At 41.3% G+C, this 18,869-nt stretch overlaps 1 protein-coding gene across 3 annotated transcripts in view; it reads right to left on the reverse strand.

The window, feature by feature from the left end:
* PPP2R2B (protein phosphatase 2 regulatory subunit Bbeta) overlaps positions 1-18,869 on the reverse strand; it is a 477,255-nt gene that overhangs the window by 129,439 nt on the left and 328,947 nt on the right. For all 3 annotated transcript variants that reach the window (XM_065935657.1, XM_065935674.1, XM_065935665.1), the window contains one exon: positions 161-258. In XM_065935657.1, the coding sequence (XP_065791729.1) occupies positions 161-258 (98 nt within the window). The remainder of the gene's footprint in view (positions 1-160; positions 259-18,869) is intronic.

The following is an 18,869-nucleotide window of genomic DNA, read 5'->3' on the forward strand; positions in this document are numbered from 1 at the left end:
TTGCGAGCCTGTGCAACTGTTGATGTTAATGACTTTTTGGCAGTTTTTAGTTTGCAAGCCAAGCAGCAAGGTTAAGGGCGACACATGAGGATTAAGAAACAGTGGGAGGCCTCCTTTTAAAAGAAGAGAAAATGGGCATTTTGCATTCACTGCCACTTACCTCCTGCTCTCGTTGAAATATTACAACCCGACCCCCCTTGTCCCCTGTCGCTAGTAATTCTCCCGTGTGGTTGAATTCTACCGTAGAGATAATGTCAGCTGAAAAGAAGAAGACAAAGGCAATTTAAGTAACTGCACACTTACTTTCAAACGATAGATAATAGACGTACTTTTCTGCGCATTTAAGGGCTTAGGGCTTTGTCTCTGCAGTGGAATTTACAAGGATTTTATGTCCTGTATTTGAAGTGCCACTTCTAGTGGCACTTGGGGAAGTAAATTTCCTAGATGCCCACACAGAACTGTGGTCTCTAGGAACAACTGGAGAGAACAAAAGGAAAAAGCACATTCAGATTCTTTTGGGCAATAGAAAGCGAATTTTCTTATGGCTCTGGGAGACGGCAATTTTCTTTGATAATTTCTACCAACCACAGACTCTTTTCCTACCCATAGCCTTCTGCATCCCCCTTTCTTCTACACCAAGAAACTTCCCCAAATGGGGTTCAGTTGTGGAATCTAAATGAGGACTGAAGGCTGATGAGCAGGACTGAGATGCTTGAAGCTCAGACATGGAAAATGAAGGGACACAACTCAGAGGAACCATCAGGGAAACTCCAGGAGTTGGAAATTCAAGGAGGAACTCTGGAAATGGTCCCCCTTTTCTGGTGAGCCCATCATACCCTTCTGGAAGAGCAGAGCTTTACTGCAACTCAAGGAGAAAGGTGCGGAGAAAATAGGGTCATGAGGTCAGAGGGGAGAGGGAAATTTGTACTGTGTATCTCTAAACAGAGAAAATACACAGGCGCCAGGAACTCAGATCACAGATAATTGCTGAAGGAATGCCAGCCTGCCAAGCCTTTCTTCAATACTGGTTATCCCTGGAGGAACACGGACAGGTAAATTACCTATGATTGGATTTATTAGGGCTATTTTTTTTTTTTTTTTTTTGTGTGTTATTAGGGCTATTTTTAGAAAAATGTCAGAGGTTAATTCCTCTGCAATTATTCCCCCATAGGGCTCCAACAATCACTACCGAGAGTGCAAATGAGTTAAAAAAAAAAAAACAAAAAACGAGGCGGGGGAATTATGACTGTGGCCTTTGACAGAAGTACATTCTGAAGATTGTGTCCATGTAAGGAAAGAGAAGGGGAAACAGTGAGCTGGAAAACTAAGGCAATTACCCCTGAATAATTCAAATCTCAAATCTTACTTTAATATCATCATTTCAGGATTTTCTTTATATGCCCGATTGATTCAGGTAAGTAGTGTGAAATTCTCCACTTTGCTTCTAACTGTCCTTTTCCATACATGAAAATGTTTTAAATGGTCATTCTTTGTGCAGAAGAAAAAAGAATAAGGCATAACCTATAATCACTTTCAAGCCAGGCGCATTTAAAAGAATAATTCATGATTTCTGTTCTGGTGTCTTAGATGACTGACCCCAGTGGTAGTAAGTTCAAATCCTACAGGGCCACGAGGGAATGGGGAGAGAAGGAAATCAGGTGAGGTAGGAAGCTTGCGTCTCCTCTTAAAAGACAAGTGGCTACTCGGCTCAAGCCAACTGGGACTATGAAATATTACCTGTGTTGCCAGATATTATGACTTTTTAAAAAAACTTTTAATTTTCTATTGGAGTATAGTTGTTTAACAATGTTGGGAGAGTTTCAGGAGCCCAGCAAGGCAGTCAGTCACACATATACACGGATCCACTCTCCCCCAAACTCCCTTGGCATCCAGGCTGCCACACAGCACCGGGCAGACACTTGTCCTACACAGTAGGTCTTTATTGGTTATCCATTTAAAATAGAGCAGTGTGTACATGTCCATCCCAAACTCCCTAACATCCCTTCCCCTCATTTTCTTCTCTTGGTAACCACAAGTTTGCTCTCTAAGTCAGTTAAGCTGTTTCTGTTTTGTAAATAAGTTCACTTACATCATTTCTTTTTAGATTCCACAAATAAGGGATGTCATATTTTTTTTAAAGAAGCTGGAAACCCAGAGCTTTACATGAAAACCTCTTCAGTTTTACATATTGGCAACCAATGATTTTTTCTGAGTGCAATGACATTAAAAATATATATATAATCCTGTCTATCGGACTAAAATGGTTTGTGGGTCACCTGCTTCTGACTTCTAGTCTCTAGAGTGCTCCTTCCAGAAAAAGCCACTCCATTCCTTATTGACAATCTCAACTGGACATCCCATGCATTCACTCGAGAAGAGCCCTCCAAATGAACACTACCTTAAGGAAACACAAAATAAGCACACGGCTATTCAGTCCCTGATGTAAGTTTAGAAGACCCGTTTTTAGAACAAGAGCCCAAGGGGGAGCAGGTGAGCCCAGCAAGGCTGGGAAGCCAGTCAGTCACCTCGAGTGAATGATCGACCACTTTCCTTTGTTAGAGTTTGCGTGTCTTAGCAAAGCACTCTCACGTACAGAGGGGACAAGAAGCCTGTTTAATGTTTCCAGTTGCCTCAGAATGCCCTGGTTGAGAAACACTCGAGTGCTAGGAGACACTGCTCACATTAGTTGCTGCTCTGACTTTTCAGTGAGTGGCTAGCAATGAGGTTATTCACCCAGCTTCCTGGCTTTGGGGAGAAGCTAAGGCAGACATAGCTGTTTCTTTTCACTTCCAGGCTTCTGTCAAGCACTGAAAAATGAGCCAGACACCTCCTCGAGGGAAAGAGGAGCAGGGAGCAATGAGAGGGTGATGGGGAGCCCAGGCTTGGGAGTTAATAGTGTCGTGCTCATGTCTTTAAGGCTAAGATTCTGCCTGCGTGTATGTGTGTGTGCGCTAAGTCACTTCAGTTGTGTCCGACTCTCTTCAACCCCATGGACTGTAGCCCACCAGGCTCCTCTGTCCATGGGATTCTCTAGGCAATACTGGAGTCGGTTGCCATATTCCTTCTCCAGGGGGGTTTCCCAACCCAGGAATTGAACCCATGTCTCCTGCATTGCAGGTGGATTCTTTACCCACTGAACCACCAGGGAAGCCCCAGGATTCTGCGTAAGGGCATTTGAAGCCCTTCCTCTCTGCAGCAACATGAACACAGACGTTGGAGTTCTACATGGGTTCTGGGGCCAGTGTATTGAACTGAGATGAGTCTTCCCTTTTGGTGACACTGAGTATTGATTGGAAGCGAGAGAGGTAAGTAACTTTTTCCAAGGTTGGTCTCTGGTTCAGTTTCTAAGTAAATGTCACTCCAAGGGAAACAAAACTCAGTCTCCCAAGGATGACATGCATCTTGTCTTTTTGTCTGGACTCTGTGAAAACATCTTTACTCTCTAAGATGCACATGGGTCAAATCACATCAAAATGCAGGTGGGATTCAAACTCAAGTCTAAACCACGTGATCCAAGGCAATGTTATTAGAACTCTGCACTATGGGCTATCAGGTTTGTCCCCTGATATATAAAGGAGGTATATAAATGCCTCCTTTGTTTTCCAAGTGTTATCATTGTGCTATGTCTCCCTCGAGAAACTTGTTAGAGAAAGATTGACTGGCATGGCAGGATGCTGAAATCCCTTAGTCTCTTGCCAAGTCCTGACCTTGCTCTTAACGCTGCCAGGGAGCTGGTCTGTATACTAGGCTGTTTATACCTGGGTATTGTCTGCTTCCCTTCAGAACATATGCCATGGCAACTCAAGTTAATACCTGTTTTGAACTTTCATGTTTCCTGACTCATTTATCATGGCTAAGCCAATAGGTGTAACCAGAGCATTTTACTGCCCTATCCATCTTTTGCGTATCTTCATCTATGACTGTTTAATAATTGATGCAAAACTCATGAATCACCCCACATTCCAATTTCAAGATAGGGAAACTTTGGATACAAAGCTCTTGTACTTGCAACATGCTCTTGGTAGAGCAGTGTAAATTAGAAGACATACACTGCTCAAGACAACATGACTTTGGTTGAGTACAGAAAGAGGATATGGCAATAACAATAAGCCAGCAAACTCAGAGACAATGTCTTGGGAAATCTTGGTCAACAGAAGTCAATTTATCAAGTTCAACTAAAGTTCAATTCATTAAGTTCGATTAGAGGACGTTTTGCCTTTAAGTGATAAGTATTCACCACAACTCATTTTCTTAAGGGCGCAGTCGAGTCATGTTATTATGCAAAAAGTTATACACTTGAACATTTTTCTCTCTGTTCTATAAAGATGTGAATGAAGTGCGTGTTTTTGACTAAAAACAAAAAGCAGAAGCCAAAAGCAGTTATAGAGGTCAAGTGTAGTTAACATGATTTTTTTTAAGGAAGCCCTGGGAGGTATGACGTCTGCCCCACTCCACATCTGTTCGTGCTGATTTAATTTCCACAAGACGGTGGCCTGGTAACCCCATTTCTAGCTCAATAGGCACTGTTCGAATCCAGTTTTTCACTTTTAAAATCAATCTCACCATCCTTCAAAGGTTCCAGACTAACAAGTTCACACATAAAATTTCCATTTACCTGAATAATAGAAACTGACTTGGCATTTATATGCATGTGATTGTGAAGTTGAAGAGAAGGAAGGATAGATCCTCTTGCTCATGCCCTAGACTCCCCTGGTACCACACTAGGCTGGAGTCTCTGCAAAGCCAGGGCTGACTACAATTATTAGGTGCTGCATAGTTCAATAGCAGGGTGACTTTTGATGAAACAAATGCTCAAATTATGATGAAACAATGCTCAGTATAGACTTAGGGCCTAAACCCAAGTCCTCTGATATGACAAGATCTTACTGACCATGTCACTAGCACTGACCTCTCAGCTTCCATCACAGGGGTTAAAATGAGAGTGTAATACAATTTAGCCTTCAGAGCCCATTACAGGTTTTATCTTTCATCTTGGAAACATCTGGCGATAACACTGTAAGGTTATATACGGTACTTGTATCAGTGGACTAGTTCTGGACGAGCAATATTTGGCTTTCTTCCTGACAAGGAGGTTGGTTCTAGCAGAGTCTGCTCTTTCTCCCACCAGGGCAAAAATACCAGCAAGAATGGGAAATGGGTTTCCTACCGGATGACAATGGGGCGAAATGGCAGTAGCTGCCAGCAGATCTGGGTGGAGAAGGCCTGGGGGAGCTCTTCAAGGCTGAAATGCTGGGGTTAATTGCAGTGGCCCCTGCAGTGAGGGGACTTGTGGAACCTTTGTCACACGCACAGGGGTTTCCAGTTAGATTGGCCCTGACTTTGTGGATCATTAAACAAACGGGATTCTTGTACTCCCCAGTGGGAATTAAAACAGCTCCTTCCATCTTTACAACACTGTGGACTCCTCTTTGGGTTCTGGTTCACAGTCCAAAGTCAGCATCCATTTTCTTGGAAAAGGTTTCCTACGGATAACTGAAATAGTACACTGGAATATAATTCCCATCAAAATGGCAGGGGGAAAGGAAGTCCGGTTTTGGTCAAACAAGATATACCTAAGTACTGCTCTACTATTGGGATTGTGTTTCAAATGGTTACATTGAAAAGATGTTAATATATTGTAAAATTTTTAAAAGTCATGTAATAAAATAGTATGCCTAAAATGATTTCAATTTTGTTAAAGTACTTACATTTTAAAATGTATTTTTTTCTAAACTGGTAAAGTAATATATGGGCTTCCCTCATGGCTTGGTGGTAAAGAATCCCCCTGCCAATGCGGAAGCCACAAGAGACTTGTGTTTGATCCCTGGGAGGGGAAGATCCCCTAGAGAAGGAAATGGCAACCCACTCCAGTATTCTTGCCTGGGAAATCCCATGGACAGAGGAGCCTGGTGGGCTACAGTCCATGGGGTCACACGAGTCAGACACGACTGAGCAACTGTGCTCATACACAAAGTAGTATATACTTCCATTAATACCAAAATGATTAGAATATAACATGATATATCCCCCACAAAGAGAATAATTAACTCTTATATACACACAAATAATCATAGGAAAAAGTCTATCAGAGAGACTACAAAATGATATTGTTTTGGGGTAGAACACAGATGTTTAAATTTACTCTTTTATAGTCTTCTAATTTTTCAGTATTTTCCAATTTTTTTAAATCTTGATCATACATGAACAATTTTTAACTTTTAAGCAATTTTAATTGACTTTCAAATTGAATACAAGATTTTAACATTTTACCTCAGTGACTTTTAAAAAATTTGCTTTTTAATTCCCATATAATAAAATTCATTTTGCAGCATATAGTTTTATGAATTTAGATAAATGCATGTAGATGTGTATCCATTATCACCGTCACGAGACAAAACAGTTTAATCACCCTCCTCCTATAAAGTTCCTTCATATTATCTCTCTATAGTGAACAATTTTTCAGAAAGGAATAAAATTATGGGAGTGAAATGAGCTGACAGGTATATAGGGGCTTCCAAAGGAGTGTGTGTAAATACAGAGGCTTAATGCTACTGGTCGCTACACACACGGCTCAATTCAATTTCTAGTCAATGATCATTTTCTAGCTAGTTGGAGTCAGATTTCATTTTTTCATCTTATTGTTTAGATATTATCACTATTTATAATTTTGTTTTTAGAGCACTGGGAAGTTCAATTCATCAATATATCTTTATTAATCTATATCACAAACCAAGTTTATGCATGAGGTTCTCTGCCCTCTGACTCAAATGTCCCTTTGCCTTTAATTGGGATGCCATCTGAGTCCTTGGTTCAGTAGCATTAACTTCTTAACTTGACATTACTTGTCACTTTCTTTTAGCTTGGTCCTAGTGACAATAGAAGTAAATAGTAAGTTCTGAGAAGTGATAACAAATGGATCTAATCTTGGTCACCAATTTTGATCTATTGGCAGAAGTTGCCCATTGAGAAAGACTGAGGTCATAGCTGGGCTTGGTGGGAGGATGTTGTGATCCATTGGTTATGTCTGTCATGGGCCTTGGCAAGTAAAGAGGCTGTACAGATGCCACATGCTTGCTATACTGAGTATATAGAATATACACATTCTGTTGGATCCAGAGGTGATTCCTTTGTCACCTAACTTGCGTCTGGATTTTAGCTACTGAATCTATTCCCTTTTATTTGAATATAATTAATTCTGTGTATACTGGTTTAAATTTCAGTCTGGTGCTGGTAATCCTCTTCTATGAAAGAATGCAGATAGAAGGATCCAACAGCCCCAATTCCCCAGACTTTATATCACAACTGCTGCTTCCTATTTAACCACAAGCACAGTGCTGGAAAAGGGGCACAGTTTAAATGTCAGACCTGTGAAGACCAAGCTCATGAAGGGCAGAGAGTGTGCTGTGGCTAATACTCTTGTTTGGCTGCTCCTCTCCACTGCCTTTCTTCCTTGCTTGTCCCACTGTAGAGGCTGAAAATGCAAATTGCTTCTCAGCCTCTCCTCTGGCTAGGGGTGGCCGTGTGACCCAAATTTGGCCAATGGGTCACACAGAAAAGTCTCTTGGGGGGCAGGGAGGCAGAAAATCTGGGAAAAAATTTTCTTCCCAGAATAAAAGGAAGCAAGCAAGTGATGGGAAGCCTTCTGGCTGCACCGACATACTCCTTGTATAATACTACCTTTGTATGTAGTTCTGTGTAGCCATGTGTGGAGCTGTGGCAGCCATCACATGACCATGAGGTACTCAGTCTAAGGCCAAGCCAAGAGGCTGAGTGTGACAGATGGAAGAAAAAGACAATGTCCCCAGTGACATCACTTAACTGCAAAGGCCTACCATAGGGACAGCCTATGTCTGAACTTGTTAAACAAAAGATACCTGGCAGTTTAAGCCACTGCAAGACAGACATTTTGCTATGTGCATCTGAATGCTTACTAACAGACAAGGCTTTCCATCTTTGTTTTCCACACAGCATTGTGTACAGGGGCAGATTATTAATGTGCATTGAATTGGAAAAAATGATCTCTAGTCCTGCCACCTCCAGGCACAAACTCTCACACTCAAACTTTCATTTTCCCTCTATCATACAACCAGTTTTCCTTCCCACATACTTAGTTTCCAATATTGAGGTGTTTGTTTTTTCCCCCTTCCCCTGTATGGCAATGGTGCATTAATTTTTGACCATTCAAATATAAAATCAGTTTACTGGGACAGAATGCCTCCCCTTACAATTTATCATGGTGTCCATCATAAAATGATGACTTCAGATGGACTCAGCCATATCCTCCGTTGAAGCCAAGTCTCTCCCAAGCTAACGTGTAGTAAGCCCACCATGCTTGCTGAGCTGTGAAAATCCAGATGGTAGGAAGCAGGTGAGTAATGAATGTCATGCTGTTCCCATTAAAATGCACACAGCTTCCCCACACTGACCAAATCTCCAGCACTAACCAGGTCTGAGACAACTCAGGACATGTGGGTTCATGGAGATTGCCTTTCATTCAAAACAAGTTCCAGCAACACAGAAACTGAGGAGAGAGAATCTTCTGGTAGTGGAACAAAACTTGCCTAAAGGGCAAAGGAATTTGAAAAATTGTAAGTCCTCTAAGTACAGAGGAAGCCAGTGGGAGATCGGTAGCAGTCCAGACTTGCCTTCAAGCCTGTGTGGTTTACAGTGGAATCTGCTGGAAAGGTGTCTACCATCTGTCACCTACTCTTTCAGAAAGCAGAGGAGTAATTAAGTGCTCAGGTGATACAAACTCTGTCAATCATTCATATCTATTATGTACACAATATGGGATCTTCTAGCACGGACCTCAAAGTCAGTGGGATCCCAGGTCTAAGATGAGACAGCCCATCACATCTGTGGGGGAACAGGAGCTCCTGGGCAGGCACTGGAGTCTCCTGGCACATCTTGCATCAAAAATTTTGTTGTGCCAGATGCTCTGAACTCAGAAAGGCATGGTGCCTGCCTTGTGGGAGCTGAAGGAATTTGTGAATTGGCTCTAATGTCACTTTCTAAGGGAAGCCTTGCATGACTTCTCCCCAAACCTAGACAGGCCCTTTGGGATGCAGCCTTCTGGCTCCCTGTACTTCTGATCTATCAGTTATCACTGCATACCATTACCATTTATCACAATGGTAAGAGAACCATTTTAAATGCCTTTTCCAGTCTCTAAAATATAAACTCCATAAGGAACTTGTTCATCACTAGAAAGCCCAGTGCCTAGCTTAGTGTCTTAGTCTATAATAGATGCTTCCTAATCTTTTCCTTCAATTGATCATCGAATGAGAGCCAAAAGAGCCAATGTCGAAGTGGACCAACACATAGAAGGTGGATAACCCCAAACAAAGCATCAATGAGCAAAATATTTTTTGCTGGATGAATGTAAGAAACATTTTTAAGCGGTGTGAGGCAAGGGGAAGCTCTTATTTGGAACAGTGAGTATTGTACAACTTTAGAACAAGATGGATTGATCAGTAAAGAAGAGGTTTTGTCCTACAAGGTGTCTGTAGCATTGGTTTCCATAAATCATAATAAGAGAAGACAGCAGTTAGGTTGGTGAACAGAGGGTCCTGGGATAGGGTGTTTGTTGGGAGAGGGCATGTAGTAGCAAGTGAATTTTGAACAATTAGGTCTGAGATGCAAGGACTCTATTTAATGAACACCTATTATGTGCACATCAGTGGGCTGGGTGCCAGGGATATGCTAACAATACATACCTGGTTTTTGCCTTCAAGGAGCTTTCTACCTAGAAGACTAGGAGGTAGTGCTAGATTGGGATACAGAAAAATAATGTTGGAGAATAGGTTGTTCAAAGACCCTATAAATAAGATTTTGAGCAACAGAATAAGAATCCTACTGATGGCTTTGGCCTAGAAGGCAATATAAAGTCACTACTGGAACTTAAGATAACTCACATCCCATGCATAGCTCTGCATTCAGAAAAATCTCTTGTATTTCTCTAAAGGACAAAATTAACACTAAATGCAGTATATCCCTTTGTTAAATTCGAGGTAAGTTTAAAGAAAAGAATAAAGAATGCTTTCAGATTTTCCCTTCTAAAACATGACATTTCTACATCAAGCAAAATAAGATGCTACTAACAGTTCCTAAGGTAGTATGCTATGATGGTTTCTCAATAGTCTCAGCAAAGATAATGGAAAATCTCAGAACCAAATGTGCTATTTACAATTCTATGAATCAGTATTTCTCTTTCCATCTCCATCTCTTTCCTCTCTATTCCTCTTCCCCACCCTTCCTCTCTTTCTGGTTAGGAGTTGCAGTATTTTGAAAAGTAGAATAAAATGTTATTCTCTTTTGGATAATGTCCCTATTTTAAAGACTGAATAGAGTACTTTACACCTGGTAGGCAAATAGTAAAAGACAGAATAAACAAACGTGCTGGTTTTTCTCATCAGCATGACCCAATCTTGAATAAATATTCATCAGGCAAAGGCATTATAGTACATCCTTCCTGCTTTTCTTCTATCCACTGAAAACTGGATATGTAGAAAATCCATTATATTCGATTTCATGTTCATGTAGCAGTTTAGATACCAGTGAATAATACAACACATAGAAAGCTCAGAAAAGACTAAACATTGATAGACTCATTCTATTCAGTCACTCAGCAAATATTCACTGAGAACACCTACTATGTGTCAAATGGTATTCCAGGTTGGATAAACATCAATTAATTAAATAGATAAAAATATCTGTCCTTATGGAACTTACGTTCCACTTGTGGAGAAAAGATAATGATCAAGAAACATAACAAATTGCATCATATGTTATGTATTATGGGAAGCAAATATAGCTGAGTAAGGGGAATTAAGATTACTTGAGATAAGACAGAGGCTTAGACTTGAGTAGATTCGAAGGAAGAGAGGGAGATGACCATGTAGGTATCTTAGGAAATGCACTCCAGACAGAGGCAAGAGATGGTGAGAAGACTCTAAGAAAGGAACACACATGTGTCAGAGAACTAGTGTGGCTAGACAGTGTCAACGGGGAAAAACAAGCTAATAGACACAGGAGGTTCAGATAATGTAGAGTCTTGCAGACCACGGCAAGCGCTTTGGCTTTTGCTGAAAGTGAGATGAGTAAAACAATGTGAATGTACCTAATACCACTAATCGACACTTAAAAATACAGTTGAACCTTGAACCACATGGGTTTAAACTGCACAGGTCCACTTACATGTGGATTTTTTTCAGGAGTAAATACTAAAGCACTACATGGTCCATAGTTGGTTGAATCCACAGATACAGAGGGACCATGGAATACGGAGGGCTGACTATAAATTATACCCAGATTTTCGACTGTACAGAGGGTTGGTGCCTCTAATCCCTGCAGTTGTTCAAGGCTCAACTGTAGCTAAAATGGTAAATTTTGTGTTATGTACATTTCACTCTGATTAAAAAAGAGTGAGAAAAAATGTAATGGAAGGCAGTTGGGAGGTACAGAATAGAGAAGCAATATTGTCTGACATTTCACGAGTACCGATCTGGCTGTAGGGCTGAGAACAGACGGTAGAGGGCAGAGGTGGAGTCAGGGGGTATACAGTGACAATTTAGGTGAGATGACAGCGGCTCAGACAAGGTGTTGGTAGTGAAGGTGGGGAGAAGTGGTCACACTGAGGATGTATATTGAGAGCCGACTTAGTAGGAATTGCTGCTGGATCGGATAGGCATATGAAGGGGAGGAATCAAGGTTGATTCCAAGGTTTCCACTCTCACCAACTGGCAGGGTGGGTTGCCATCCTTGAGATTAGAAGTCTGTGGGTGAAGCAGCCATCCCGGGGGAAGAGCAGACATTCAGTTTCCGGCACGTGCAGTATGTAACTGAAGATACAGAGTAGGTAATTGGAAATAAGGTTCTAGAGTTCAGGAAAGGAGTCTGAGGTGGTGATAGAAATTTGGGAGTTATTAGCCTTTCAGATGATATTTTTCAGGCCATGAGACTGGCTGAGGTCTCCAGGAATGAGGGGAGTAAAAGAAGTGAAGAGGACCAACAACTGAACCTAGGGGCACTCCAACAGCTAAAAAAAATTGGGAGAAGAGGACAAATCAGGTAAAGAGACAAAGAAGGAGCAGCTGGTAAGGTAGGAGGAAACCAAGAAAGCTTAGTATTCTGGATGCCAAGTTAAGTGTGGAGGAAACAACTGTCAATCACGTCAAACCCAGCTGATGGGCAAGGTAAAAGGCTTCAGCTGACCTTTGGATCTGAATCACAGAAGTTACTTTTGACTTTGGCAAGTATAGTTTCTGGAGTACAGTGAGGGTGAAACAACTGGAGTGGGTTTCAGAGTGAACGGGAGGAGAGGAATGAGACAGTGATTGTGGACAACTCTTTCAAGGAGTTTTGCAAGACATAACAGAAAATGATGCGGAAGATGGATGGGCAGTTGGGTCGAGAAAGTGTTCTTGTCCGATTATCGAAACAACAGCATGTGTATATGCCAGTGAGAACATTTCAACAGCCAGGGGGAAATGAATGGTGAAGAGATGAAGAGGGTAGAATCACTGAATAAGTTAGCAAATGAACGTATGAAGAAACAAACCAGAAACTAGGACTAGTCCACCACTAACACCTGAAATAAAACCTGTACAGGTTCAATTCATACCCAGCGCCAAAACATGGAGAGGAAGAAAATGTGATTGAAACTCTATGTTCATACAGGGTTTCACAGGATTCTCAAAACATTTAGAATTGTATGAGCTTCTTCCATAAATCATCTCAGATCACGTGATCACCATGAAAGGAAAACAATTTCTTGGTTTTCCTTTTGGTTCTTCTGCTCTTCCCCCTTCTCCTTCCATTTTTTCCTCTTTTCTTTCCCTACACCCTTTCCAGCCTTCCCTCTTTCCTCTCCTTTTTTCTTTTGAAAAAGAAAAAGAGAAAGCAGAGAGCAGAAAGGATTTTATTCGTTCTGCTACACAACTCAAGGTCCATTAGCTCCTATTTGCCTACCAGGTAGAAGACTGCTCACCTGTATTCACTTTAAAATGATGCGACAACTACAAGATCACTTCTGCATGGGTGGGTAGCCTGACCTCCATATGGCCTTTTTTGGGTAATTTTATCCATTACTCCTAATATCTTATAGAAAGAAACAAGTCTGTCAGGGGGGAATAAAAAACACCCCTCACTCTCTCATCCTGCCCCATGGAAGATTTATAGACACTTTGTAAATGGCCAGGCCCAGGTGATGGTGCCAGAAACTTTCCAAGTGATTTGTAGATCTCCCTTCCAGGAAGTCAGTCTTTAATGGAAAACTCTTTGACTGCACATTCCTTTATTACAGTGACTACAGGGAGTGGAATGCAACTGTCATGCAGGAGACTCACCAAAATGAACTGGCTACTGACCTGGCCTCAAGATATTTCAGTCTCAGAAAAATACCAGCATTGCATAGTTGAGAAAAGCACAGTTTTTCTTTAAAATGACCATTTATTGAATTGGCTGATTGCATGCCAGGCATGGCACAAGCCTAATGTATGTCTCTTCCTAAATTGATATTATCATCCTCACTTATTAAACACTTCCTTTGGCTAGGATCTGTGCTTTATGTTTTATATGATGTCATTTAATTGTCACTCCAACTCCATGATTTCAATATCTTCCTCTATGGGGAAATGGCAGCCCAGAGAGTTAAATAGCGTTCTCAAATTTGGAAGGCTGATGGTTAGAGGAGCAGGGATTGGAACTCTACTCTAGTTCCAAGTTCCTAACCTGCCTCTTGGCTCTCCCTTCCTTTGTTTCCACCAATCAAGTACTGATTCCAACAACCAAAGTTATTGCCTTTGGAGGTATGGAAAAGCCTAGGGCATGAAAAAGTCAATGACTATTAACTGCACTAGCACAATTCCTTTCTAGCACATACCTTAGCAAGTTTGTTGGCCTTGATTTTGAAGCATTGATTAGTTCCTCTAAAGTCCATAGGAAGATATTAAATGTCAACACTTTATCAGGCAATAGAAGGAATAAGACCATTAAACACTAAAGGGGCAGACTCAGCACTGGCCACAATCTCAAATATACCTACTACCTGAGTCTTCAATGGAAATTAAATCAAAGTAAAATGTACCAGCAGCCACGTTGAGGAAGCCTTGGGATAAATACCTTTTGTTAATATATCACTAAGGAAATGCTTTCCCCACCTCTCACGTCTCACCTTCAATCATGTCCCTGACCTTCCAGCCTCAATACACTCTAGCCCCACCAGTTTGCTTTCAGAATCTCATAAATGCCGTGTTCTTCCCCACTTCAGGGGTCTATAAACACGCTGCTATCTTTTCCCCCTAAACTACTGTCCCTCCCCCTTTTCCTTGAATAATAGCTAATCATTTAAAAAATTTCAATTTAGACACCACTTCCTGAGAGAGGCTTTTTCAGACAGCCTACATTCACTCCGAAGTGACTTCATTCTGAGTGACTTCAGCTTGAAGTCACTCGACACTGCCCTTTGTAGGACTCTATTCTTTCCCTTTAAAGCATCTTTCAGAATTCATCATTATACATTTTGGTGTTTATTGTTAATGTCCTTCTCCTCTATAAGACTATAAAACTCACCAGGGCAGGGATCATAGCCAATTCTTTTCACTCTGGTATTCCTTGACCACAGTCCAATGTTTGACACATGGTGGACACAAAGTAACTGTTCATTGAAAGTATAATTTTCTAGAGTATTTGTTAATAGTTATTGCCTGATCACTTGAGTTCATATTCTTTTTCTGATACTGTTCTCTCTTTCTCTCTCACACACACATACAACACACACTTTCGGTTTTAGCTGAACTAGGTGTAGCAGGCCTGTATGATTATGAAAATTTAAAAACCAGTTCAATCGGCCTCATTCTTCTTTAAAAAATCAATGTTTGCCTCATCCTCCTCATTCCCCTTAGCAGACCACATACATGAAAACACATATACTGTAAAATGTATACACACCCTTCTGATTCTCAAATTCTAGCTCTTGTCTAAACCAGTCTCCACCCTTTCCAGTTTCAGGAAGAAAGGCAACGGAGCACCAGAGACTGGGTGGGAAGATGTTCATAGGCCAAGGAGTCTGACCCAGTGAGCTACTTCAGTCAAATGTGCACTATGAATTGGACTGCTCAACTGCTGAGAAGGAATTTCTGGATTAGACAGTTCATTAGTGGCTGAGCCAGCTTCTAGCCTTGGCTCTGCACGCCTGCAGTCAGTGTGAGTGACAGGTGCCAGTGAGTCACCCAGAATAGCAGCTGAAGTCACAGCTCTCTAGCAGTACCAACAACCACACCCTTAGGCTCAGCATCCCCAGAGTTTACATGATTGAAAATGAGATTTGGTATCAACTGAAAACTCTTTGCTAGGTACCTTCTATATGCCTTAGCTAGGGCGTTGTTTGGAGAGATAATTCTAGAATGTGGTCAATTGCAGTCTTGCAATGCCAGTTTACATTCTAGCTTCACTACTCACTAGCTGGTTCATTTTGAGTATATTTCTTTTTTTCTTTTTTCTTTTTTTTACATTTGCTAGGTTAATTTTATTATTTTTTTATTTTTTTATTTTTAATTTTTTTATTAGTTGGAGGCTAATTATTTCACAACATTTCAGTGGGTTTTGTCATACATTGACATGAATCAGCCATAGAGTTACACGTATTCCCCATCCCGATCCCCCCCTCCCACCTCCCTCTCCACCCGACTCCTCTGGGTCCTCCCAGTGCACCAGGCCCGAGCACTTGACTCATGCCTCCCACCTGGGCTGGTGGTCTGTTTCACCATAGATAATATACATGCTGTTCTTTCGAAACATCCCACCCTCACCTTCTCCCACAGAGTTCAAAAGTCTGTTCTGTACTTCTGTGTCTCTTTTTCGCATATAGGGTTATCGTTACCATCTTTCTAAATTCCATATATATGTGTTAGTATGCTGTAATGTTCTTTATCTTTCTGGCTTCACTCTGTATAATGGGCTCCAGTTTCATCCATCTCATTAGAACTGATTCAAATGAATTCTTTTTAACGGCTGAGTAATATTCCATGGTGTATATGTACCACAGTTTCCTTATCCATTCATCTGCTGATGGGCATCTAGGTTGCTTGAGTATATTTCTTAACCTTTCTCCCCATCACCTCATCTGTAAAATGGAAATTATATTATACTGAGGGTTAAATGAGTAAGTTTATGCAAAGCACTTAGAATGGGTGCCTGACATACATAAACACTAAATAAGTGTTAGTATAAGACTTTACCTAAAAGTATTTAACACAGTGAATGGTTAACAACTTCACTTTAAAGGTCAGGGAGATACCATTCAGGTTTGCCATATAGCTTTGTGTGTTCATTTGCTCAGTCGTGTCCGACTCTTTGCGACCCCACGGGCAGACAGTAGTCTGCCAGCCTCCACTGTCCATGGGATTTTCCAGGCAAGACTTTGGACAAGTTATTTGAATCCTCTGAACCTCATCTTATCTTGAAACTAAGAATAATATTGGCACTACTCTTGAGGTGAGTTATGAGGATTCAATGAGATAAGAAAGGTAAAGAGCTTATTAGATAACGCCTAGCAAAATGTATTAAGATGCTCAGTAAATAGGAGCATTTGTTGTGATTTATCCAAATGGATCACTCCCTTGAATTCCAGGGAAGGCAGAGCAAGGATCCACAGTTTCACATCAAAGGGCAGATGACACCAGTTACATTGGCTACCCAAGTAGAGTTGTTTTATTTGGTACTGAAAGGTTAACCCACACAGTTTTCCAATTTTTTGACTGAGTTATCAGTATTTAAAAATTGTGAATTTCATATCTAAAAAGGCAGACTTTCAGTTTCCTTAGGAAAATAAAAAGATTGGCACCATTAGGCTGGTATCGCTACACTCTTGGCTTGAACTGGGAAGTGCCTGCCCCCTTTAGAAGGGCACAAAGTTTTGAATTTGCCTTATCTCCCACCACTCCCTGGTGTACCCCTAGCCTCGAGGCCAAACGTCAGCTCCCACTTATGCTCCTGAGCTTTTCCCCTGTTGTTGTTCTTGTTTAGTCGCTAAGTCATGTCTCTTTTTGTGACCCCCATGGATGGACTGTAGTCCACCAGGCTCCTCTGTCCATGGGATTTTCCATGCAGGAATACTGGAGTGGGTTGCTATTTCCTTCTCCAGGAATCTTCCCAACCTAGGGATCGAACCCACATCTCCTGCATTGGCAGGTGGATTCTTCACCACTGCACCACTTGGGAAGCCCCTGCTTTCACTTGTGATGTGACTTGGCCTCTGTAGGCAACTGACTAGTTGCTGCTGGCCTTGACTGTTCACTATCATCCTCTACAATTGAATACCCACACAAGACTGCACCTAAGGCAGAAACCTCTCTATCCACACAGCCTCAGGCCAATTGTCTGCACTGGCAGATATAAGTGTGTTAATTCCACAACTAAAGACTGACCTCTCCATTGAGCCAATAAGCACATCCTTGGAGGAAGGTCTGTCACCCAGAAGCTGACCTCATAAATTCACAACATACTCACACTGAATCTTTTCTAGTTCCATTTCAACTGAGGGTGGAGGACATGGGACAAAAGACAGGGGTGCCATACAACAATGCTTAAGAACGTAATTCTTTAAGTTATATCCTGTGGGCTATCTGTGGGCTAGCAGTGCTGTAAGATTCTGCTCCTTGGGTGAAAAAAAATAAAACCCTTTTGGGAAACAGCTCAGACATTAACTGCTATCTCAGGGTCTCATCTGGGAAAATTAGACTCAGAAATCCTGTAAGAAATAAGTTCTTCCACGATGTGAGAGTTGGACCATAGAGAAGGCTGAGGGCTAAAGAACTGATGCTTTTGAACTGTGGTACTGCAGAAGACTCTTGAGAGTCCCTTGGACTTCAAAGATCAAACCAGTCAATCCTAAAGGAAATCAGTCCTGAATATTCATTGGAAGGACTGATGCTGAAGCTCCAGTACTTTGGCCACCTGATGCGAAGACCTGATTCATTTGAAAAGACCCTGATGCTGGGAAAGATTGAAGGCAAGAGGAGAAGGGGATGACAGAGGATGAGACAGTTGGATGGCATCACTGACTCAATGGATATGAGTTTGAGCAAGCTCCGGGAGATGGTGAAGGACAGGGAAGCCTGGCGTGCTGCAGGCCATGGGGTCACAAAGAACTGAACACAACTGAGTGACTGAACAACAATAACAGATATTTCCTGCATACCAGGCACCATTCTAGATGTTCGGGACTCAGCATTGATAAACAAGAATTTTGAACTCAGGTAATTCTTGTGTGGAATAAAGTAAGATCTTTACTCTGTTTCCAAATTTGTCTGACTACATAATGCTTTTGCGAAGTACTGCTTTATGCATTATGCAAAGTCCTTGTAGGACCTATCTTCAGAAGCCTGTCATGATTAGGGAATGGTGGAGATTTTCATTCATATTAGAGCATTATTAATAAATACAACCACTCCAGAAACCTTCTAAGTCATAGAAAAAGACAATTTATCTCTTGAAAAGTCGATGACCTCACTATGGCAGTCTTATTCGGGAAGAACCACGGCCTCACTTGGGACCTCAGATTTGGTCGAGGTTTTTTTTTTTTTTAGAATATCACTCAAAGGGTTAAACTGACTTTCACCACTGAAGTGGAGTGTTTTCTCTGCATCCAATATGACCCAGTTGGAAATGTATTTGTTTTTCACTGTTTAATCTTCTGCATCACCCAGCGTTGATTAGATTTAATTAATTTATGTTTCTAATGAATTTAGAGCCTCACAGTGCTGTAGTAGGAAAATTCTCAGACAGCATCTGGCCACCAAATGGATTGATTACCTTGTCTGCAAAAGTCTTTCCAACATCTGGGACCTGATTCTGTGAAACATCCGGAA

The sequence above is a fragment of the Muntiacus reevesi genome, chromosome 1 (assembly GCF_963930625.1).
Source record: "Muntiacus reevesi chromosome 1, mMunRee1.1, whole genome shotgun sequence".
Lineage (NCBI taxonomy): Eukaryota > Metazoa > Chordata > Mammalia > Artiodactyla > Cervidae > Muntiacus > Muntiacus reevesi.